The 9400-nt window shown below is 29.6% G+C and overlaps 1 protein-coding gene across 2 annotated transcripts; it reads left to right on the top strand.

Annotated features, from left to right (window-relative positions):
• Positions 1-814: 814 nt before the first annotated feature.
• LOC106763417 (WAT1-related protein At5g64700-like) lies at positions 815-5460 on the top strand. 2 transcript variants are annotated; one of them, XM_022781665.1, is made up of 7 exons: positions 815-1205; positions 1405-1467; positions 3827-3943; positions 4209-4437; positions 4742-4870; positions 4947-5098; positions 5182-5460. In XM_022781665.1, exons 1-7 carry the CDS (start codon positions 874-876, stop codon positions 5366-5368), a joined length of 1209 nt encoding a protein of 402 aa, XP_022637386.1. In that variant the 5' UTR covers positions 815-873; the 3' UTR covers positions 5369-5460. The 2 variants fall into 2 exon arrangements, with proteins under 2 accessions (XP_022637386.1, XP_014503099.2); XM_014647613.2 differs by having other exon boundaries at positions 4712-4870.
• The last annotated feature ends 3940 nt before the right edge of the window (positions 5461-9400 follow it).

Here is a 9400-nt window from a genome sequence, read left to right as displayed (position 1 = left end):
GTATATATAGAAAAATTCTCAATCCTCAACTCAATCATAGACTCCATTAGCTTTTTCCTATGTAACACCTAAAATCATTTCATTCTCTACCACCAATATAATAAAAAGGAAAAGTCCAATTAATTATTTATATGAGTAACGTAACCAACTCTTTTGCTCTATATTTTTTCTTCCAACACTTGCCTTTATATACTCTTTCTTCAACTTCATCCTTTATTCGTATTATAAACATTCTCTCTGCTCAAACAATGGTGATAATTGTAGAACAACACTCCACGTAACTCCATTGTTTGTTTCTTTTTTTTTTCTTCAGTTGGAACAAGCTAGATCCTATTTAAAATGCAGTTGATGACTCAGACATAGAATATGTTTGAATTTTATTAATATATGTTCAACCCTTTTCATCTCAACTCAGATAAACTTTTGACCGCACTCTCATACATTCATTTTCATGTAAAAGTGATTAAAGGCAACGTCTAACAGTAGGGAAAACCATTTTCACACAAACAAGAAAATAGTTAGAATTTGAGAATTTTGTTGAATTTGTTTATTTATATAAAGAGGTATATCCGAGAGGTTAATTTGAAAAAAAGAAAAAAGAAAGCATTCTTGCATTCATACGATATGCTACTAAATAATAAAAACATGTAAAAGCAAAGTTATCTTAAAATTTAAATTGGATATATCGGCAAAAGAAGTAAGCTTAACTGGCAGCAACATCAATGTCGAAAAACAACTACAAGAAAGACACGTATTGTTGTTGATATTATTATATTACGTATGGGTTACAGCATAACAGGTAACGGTGAGAAAATTGGAGAAAGCAGTGGCAAGGTGACAGATAGAGTTTGACAGCAAAAGAGTTTTTCGGTAATGCATGGCATCTGTCACCATAAACTGTCTATCATTTATCATATCTGCACAAGCAGTTTCTTTCATGCAAAGAGACAAAGACAGAGAGTTTTGCTTTGTTTAATTTCTTTCTCCTTACACACAATGGAGGGAAAGAACATGAAAACTGTGAAGGAATGGTTGAGTTCATCCCAGGTTGTATTGAGCATGTTTGTGGTGCAAGTTGTTATGACTGGGATGCAGTTGCTGTCAAGGGTCATATTGGTTCAAGGAACTTTCATTGGTGCACTTATTGTTTATCGTCACCTTGTTGCTGCTCTTTGTGTTGCTCCATTTGCACTCTACCTTGAAAGGTATTCTTCTTTCTCAATCTGCTAATGCTAATTCTTGTTTACATTTTATAAAGACTATTTACTGAGAACATAATGTGTTTGATATCTTCATCAAAATTCAACACATGCTACTTTTTCATGTTGGTGTCTTTTCACTCATTGCTTGATTCTTCAATTATTATATATTTGATCTTTGGGCTCTCTTGAATTGGTGTTGCAGAGGAAAACCAAAGAAATTCAACTGTGAGGTCTGGTGTTGGCTCTTCGTCAATGCACTAACAGGGTACGTAATGTTCTCACCATACAATGTTTCACGTCAACCCTTCTATCTTTTATGGGATGATGATTCGTTGACGACACTTTTTTTTTTTTTCTATTTAAATTTACGTTTAAAAAATATTTAAAATAGATATGCATTTTAAAAAAATTATTAAAATAGTATTGTTAAAAACATTTTTCCAATAAAAAATATAGAAAATATCTCTAATATTATACTATAAAGATTATACAATTAATTTTCAATCCATTGTACTATAATAATATAAATTGATTTTGTACTTCTATCTAACAGATAAAAGTCCAATATTAACAAAGGCTCAAATAGCATTTTAAAAAATTCAATCTAAAAAAATTCTAGAATGATGATCAATATAAATATTTAGAAATATTTATTCATAAAATAATAAATTTAGAATTATAAGAATATTTTACAAAATTTTAAAAAATAAATTATACTCTTTAGATGATGAATGTTATGGTGTCAAAATCTTAACCATTAATTAAAAAATACTATATATTAATATAAATAGAAGATGATTGTATCATTTATATATAGAGCAAAAATATTTGAAAACACTCCTTATCTCAAAATCTTCACCTCTTCCTATCTTAAACACTTCCTTACTCTCATCACAACATTCACTTTTTAATAACTTTTTATTTACTGTATAATTTAAAAAGAAAAAAGAAATTATCATTATGAAATATAGAGTCCCATTTTTTCCTCCAATAGAAAAACACATGAAAAAAGATACATCAATTGATAAACATTATCTATTTCCAGCAACATTAACTACTGTCAGACAGACGTGAAAATTTCATAATTATATATTGAAGAGGAAGTAATTCTTGCAGAAGTTCTGGTTTTTTCTGGTCCTCCTTTACTTTCACCTTTTCATATAACAATTATTAAACTTATGGATGCATAATTTATTTTCTGAGTAATTACTATCATTGCTGACTATAAACTATATAAATTAGTGTATAATTTATGTCAAAGTTGATAGTAATAATAATGACTAATATGACTTTTAAATTAATATCACCGAAATATAAACTAGTTTGATATAGTTTAGATTTAGTTTTGAAGACAGTATATTGGTTTGGGTGTGCTGAGAAGAAAAAGTAGGTGGCATAAAAAAAATGAAAAATGTGTTTTCAACGATTTCTTTTATAATCTTTTTATAATGTGACAACTGATTATGCGTTCTTTTTAAATATATAAATCAATAAAATAATAACATTTAATCTATTAAAAATTGTTAGCATAAAGAAAATAACTTTACTTGAAAAAGAAAATAAATGAGGCCTTTGAACGTGAAACTGTACAAAAAACCTTACTTTGAGTTTTCTTCCAAAATTGTTCATCCTACTCTTTTGAACAAATTTACTCCTTAGTGAACAAGCAATAAAGAAGAAGACATAAATAGTAGTTCTTAATTTAGATAGAAAGACCAAAATAAACAAAGAATATATGAGTCATTTCAGCCATAACATTGCATGCTACAAAAGGTCCTTATCATTAAGAAAGTAATGAATAAAAAGTTTTAAGTAAAAAGCCACATTAAAATATATTAAATTAGTTTGACAAAGAATATGTTAATATAAAATTAGTCTTCATTCTTCCATCATGTTTTAGAAGTAATAATTTCTAGTATTTTCTTAAACTATTCCTTTCATCTCAAATTGATTTTGACATACAGAAAAAAAAATTATAATAATAATAGTTAAAAATTTTAATAGTTTTTATTTACTGTTTCAAGATTGATTTTGAATTGAAAAACAAGGAACGAAGCACATACACTAAAAAAAACTCAAATAATAATCACTTTTAACACTAATTTAGAACTAATTTACAAAATTACAAAAAACTAAAGATTATTGGTCATTAAAATAATTTATGAATAAAAAATTGTAATTGCTCACTAAATTCGTCTTTAATTTTAGCCATAACATTTTAGTTTCCAAACAAATTAGTTTATTAAGATTTTGACTAAAAGAATTAATTTATAAATTAGTGTATAATTAATTAGTGACAAAATAACTTTCCTAAATAAGATTTATAAGTGTTATTTAGTTTGCACTGATAACTGCATAAAAAGGTGTTTGATAATAATGATTATAAAAATAACTTTCCTAAATAAGATTTATTATAATTATACATTTTTAATAAATATTCCAATAAAATTGTGAAGTTGTTCTATTGTTCTTAACTAAGAAAAAGGTGAGCTTATCTTAAAATTTTAAATTACAAAATTTCAGTACATATAGTAATACTTGAGAATATTTTGATGAATCTTTAATAATTTAAAATTTACTTGTTATTATCAGATTGTTTTGTAACATAACAAGGTAAATTGCAGGATGACAATGGCTCAAGGATTGTTTTATTATGGTCTGCGAGATACTTCTGCTGCCTACTCTATGAGTCTTCTGAACTTGGTTCCTATAATCACATTCTTTACCTCTATCATACTCAGGTATTTCGAAAATCTAGGTTTATAAGAAGTACAATTATATTTTAACAACTTTTCTTAACAACTTTTTGACAACAAAACACGTGTCATCATTTTATTGGTCTGTTTGAATTTATATTTAAAAATATATTTAAAACAGACCAATCATAGACTACCACGTATACATTGTCAAAAAATTATTAAAAAAAAATTGTTAAAGAGACTTTTTCCTTATAAAAATAATTAAAGAAGTTGTAAGTATGAATAAATTGTTGATGCATTAATGCAGAATGGAGAAACTGAAGTGGGAAACATGGGTTGGTAAAGCTAAGTCTGTTGGGTCAATTCTATGTGTTGGAGGAGCATCACTTAGCAGTGTTTACAAAGGGAAGGAATTTTTTCTTGGACACCATATTCATCCTACTCATCAAACTGCACCACACAAAACCCACATCCTACATGGTACTATCTTTTTGGTTTGCAGCTGCTTCTCCTACACAGCCTGGTTTATTGCACAAGTAAGTTCCTTCAAGAAAACCTATTTTAGTCACATTCTTTACTGGTTTCTCCATCTGGGTCTGATGAAATTCTACATATTTTCAAAGGTAATGATACATAGACAATATTTTTTTGACAACATTTGAATATCATCATACGTGGTCATTATGTGATTGGTCCAAATGACACAATGACACCACCATAGACCAATCACACAATGACACGTATGATGATGTTGAAATGTTGTCAAAAAATATTGTCTAACTATCTTTATCCTATTTTCAATTTAAAAAGGTCAAGTTGCTTAAAGTATTTCCATTCAAGTACTGGGGAACAATGCTAGCATGCATTCTGGCGGCAATTCAAGCAGCAGCAGTAGGTGTTTGCTTAGATTCCAGTAAAGCTGCTTGGAGATTAGAGTGGAATCTACAACTCATCACTATAGTCTACTCGGTAATTAAGATGTTAAAAAATTACTAAAATTCATATTTAATAAATCCTAATTAAAACACTATTGTTATGTATATAGGGAGCATTGGCTACTGCTGCTACATTCTGCATAATATCTTGGGCAATAAGAATGAAAGGACCTACTTATCCTCCAATGTTCAATCCTCTGTCTCTTATTTTTGTGGCCTTTTCAGAAGCTCTCATTCTTGGACAACCTTTGGGAGTTGGAACGTATGAACATATATTTCTCTCCTTAAACTTTTTCAATGTTTGTTATCCTATCAATCTTACTATATTATCATATATTTGTGTAGGTTGGGTGGCATGGTTTTGATCATAATGGGATTATACTTCTTTTTGTGGGGCAAAAGCAATGAGACACATAATGCAGAAGGAACAACCACTGCAACCCAATCAACATCCACAGTAGTACCAAGTGCTTCTCCCACCCATTCTGTGCTTCTTCAAATTCAAAAGACTCAGAATACTTCATCATGTTAACGTTAAGATCTTGTGTCTGCAACTTCAAAAATATGTTGTCGGCCCTTTCAATAATCTGTTTTGTAACATGTTTGGTCCCTCTTCAAAATTAAGTCTGAGAATTAACATACTTGATTTTAATCTTAAGTAATTCTACGTTGGATTTTAATAATATATTGAACAGTGGAAACAAAAGTATCATGTAAAAGTTGATAAAAGTTTTGGAAAAAGTCTTTTTAACGATTTTTTTTTATAACTTTTTGACAACGCATATGTAATAGTTTATGATTGGTCCGTTTCAAATATTTTTTTAAACATAAATTTAAATAGACCAGTAAAATAATGACACGTATCTTGTTATCAAAAAATTGTTAAAAAAGAGATGTCAAAATATCATTATACACAAATTTTCTAATCAATTCCACGGTAAAGGACAATAGGGAAACCAAACGATTTAAAGATTGTATAATAGGGAAACAATATATTTTTTTTGTAAAAAAAAAAACACTTTAGATTAATCTGAAAATCATTTTTATTTTTAAATCATAAAATGAAAAATATTTATTAACTTTCAGTGATAGGAAATCTACTATTTTAGGGAAAAAAAACTTTTAAATTATGTAATCTGAAAATAGTTTTTATTTCCAAATTGAAAATAAAAAAATGGGAAAAACAGAAAGTTTTTATTTTTATGTCGGGTGCAGGACTATCGAAGTCGTTTTTTATTTCTAAATTACACAATGAAACCTAAACTTTTTAACTTATCTGTATAATGATTTCATTCTCGAAAAATATGTGACACCTTAAATTCAGCATCTCTACAAAACTTAATGCATTTCCTCCAACAACCTCTAGAATAGACCATGATACAACCTCTTGATGAGAGAAAACCTTACATACCAAGGTTGAATCACATTCTAACCACAGTCTTTTAAATCTGTCGTCTTCATTTCTTTTTTGTATATATAAAAGTGTAGTCTTCATAGATTTAATCTCTTGTAGTTTTTATTCATATTTAATATAAATAATAATAATTTTTTAGCTTTAATTGTTCAATTTTTATCTATACATTTGAAAAATAACTCAACTTTTAACTTACCACTTAATTTCACGGAGTCTAGAATCTTTATTGTGTTTTTTTTTTGTCGTCTTCTACTTAGCAAAGAAAATACATTGATGTTGGTATATTAAAATTATTTTTAATAATTTTAAAAAACACAACAAATGGACAACACCAAAAGCTAATAGAGAATCCAAATTCAATTTCATGATTTTAAACATAATATCCAAATTTTGAAAGCCAACGAGTGAAAATTTAAAATTTTTAAAATCATAATACCATTGCGGAATCCAAATTCAATAAATCTGTACAATTCTAGAAAAGTAAACCAAAATTCAAATTCAATGATAAAATAAAACTCCATATAAAGTAGTTTATTCAAACAAACATAAATTTCCCAACTCTCTCAATTAGGGATGACAAAAAAGTTCGTGCTTGCGGATATCCGCGAATAAAATTCGCAACAGATAGTTGATACTCACGGATATCTACTACCCGTGACCCGCGGGTAGCGGGTATTTTAATACCCGTTTATAAACAGGTGGGGTGCAGATATTATACTATCAGTACCCGCGGATATCCGCTACCCTAAAAAAATAAAAATAAAAATTTAATTTATATTTTATCAAGTTAAATTTAATTAAAATAAACATTAATTTATATTTTACAAGGTTTAATTTAATTTTATATTTAATTTAATTTATATTATATTTTATATATTTTTTGTAATTCTATTTAAATTTTATTTTAATAATTTAAAAACTTATATTTTTTTAAATATTTGCAGATATCCACGAGTAACCACATATATTAGCGGGTTTTAAAATACTCGCGGATATTTTTTATGTGGGTATCCATGCGGGTAGCGAGTCGGATAGCGGGTGAATCTTTTTTTTTCGGCTCGCGTTGCGGGTAGGCACTATTCGTGTCCGACCCGACCCATTGTCATCCCTACCCTCAATCCACTCGTTGCGCTCTACAACATCTGAACTAACTACATGATCATCTGCTCCCGTATAAAAATGATCACCACAGGTAGAAACCACAACAACAACATTCAAGGGTGAGCTAACAAAAACAAGTCATATAAACATACATACTAATTATATCAACCAAAATCAAACAAACAACAAGATACATACCTAGTGATTATATCAACCATAATCAAACACCATATACATAGAAGTAATAACAAATGGATTCCTAATCCTCTAAACATAACAAATCAATCATTTTAAATGGCTCAATCCTTGATCCTCGAACATCATACACCTAGACCGTAGTCTATCCGTTTATCAACACCGATGCTAACTACATCACCTAATACCATGACTATCAACATTACATTTTCCTTAAAGTTGTTGAGATTGTTGACAACACAAACTCTATATCACTCTAGTTTTTTATGATGACAACACATTGCTTAATAACAGTACACATGTTGCTGCATTACATGTTCTTATGCTGAATTGATTGTTATATCTGCTGAACATGTTTGATGTACTGTGTTGTATGTTTCTATGTTGATTGTTTGATATATTTGTGGAACATGCTTACACGCTTATGTGCAATGTGAAAAGCTCTATTACAAATATTTTACTGCACATTGTTTAAAGTGAAAAACCACAAGCACTTTCATGAACTTATAATTGTGTGACAAAGTTATAGTACAATCAACTACATTATTAATGGATTCGACTATGCTAAAATCTTTGTACAGATTTTGAGAATCAGTGCTCTGTGATGTTTTGAGTTGAAAAGAATTTCAAAGTGTTTTTAATTGTGTCAGTCAACTTTGTCTGGTTTACATTCGACTGTGTTTTTGATCTTATTTCGAATTCTGTTATGCTCTTGTGCTCCAATGGCTATATTTTTAAAAGTCAGTTGAGCATTGATGACTTGGTCAACTATATTAAATGAGTTATGTTATTTGTTGACCATAGGCTACTGTGTTAATTGTCTGTTATAACTGTAATAACACAGTCGACTGAATTAGTAACCTATTTGACTGAGAAACAATCTGTTAGACAGAAAACTATAAATTGGTTGAACACGAGTTGTTCAGAGACTTTTGAGGATCTAACATTTTCATTCTTGTTTCAGATTGAATTCTATGTGATAACAGCTCCAAGAATTCTCCAAGAAGACGATGATGATCTTTCTTGAGGGAGATTCAAAGGGAGATAGCTCGCGCACTCATTGTCTGATCAAATACTGCACAAAGAAGGTGCTTCTAGGTTGATCACTTCAGGCTTGGCATCCTTTGAAGATTGCTACACTTGTTGAAGGCTTGGCATCTTGTGAAGACTGCTGGAATTGGACTTGTTGTGATACAGGGGTGTCACGTTGAGGATTGTTCGACGCGGTGTTCAGATTGCAGAAGAGGGGATTCTTGCTACAAGTCTGGTTTTTGTTATTGCAGCTATATTTTGGTTTTGGGTTAGAGAGGAGATTTATATTTTTGACGTGAAGGTCTTCTATAAATTCCTTGTTGTAAAAACTGCAACCATTATAGTGCATTTGCTTCTTGGGTTGGAAGGACACTGGATGTAGGCATTGTTGGCCGAACCAGTATAAAAATCAACGTTTGATTTTCTCTATCCCTGCACTCTTTAATTCCAGTCGACTTCACTGTTTACGCAGTCAACTACGTTTTTTCGCTGCATATAAATTTTCATTACTTGCACTTCAAGAAAGTTTAAGAAAGCTTTGTACTTTTGATAAAAGATTGTGAAAAGATTTTGTTTTTTAAACATCATTAATCCAGCCCCCCTCTTGGTGTAAAAACAGAGCCTACCTGTTTTCCAAAAAAAGTTTCATCATCACTATGATCATTAACATATGTACCTCCATCAAAATTAAACCTATCATGATCACCACCATGAGCATCCACAATACCATAAACACATAGTTGAAAGATTAGCCTCACTCTTGTACACTGCCTCACCGACTGTAGTTGCTCCCACAACCTAATATGTACCCTCCTCTACAGA

Source organism: Vigna radiata, chromosome 6 (assembly GCF_000741045.1).
Source record: "Vigna radiata var. radiata cultivar VC1973A chromosome 6, Vradiata_ver6, whole genome shotgun sequence".
Classification (NCBI taxonomy): Eukaryota; Viridiplantae; Streptophyta; class Magnoliopsida; order Fabales; family Fabaceae; genus Vigna; species Vigna radiata.
The sequence above is the reverse complement of the archived record's forward strand: the minus strand, read 5'-3'. Positions and strand labels throughout refer to the sequence as shown.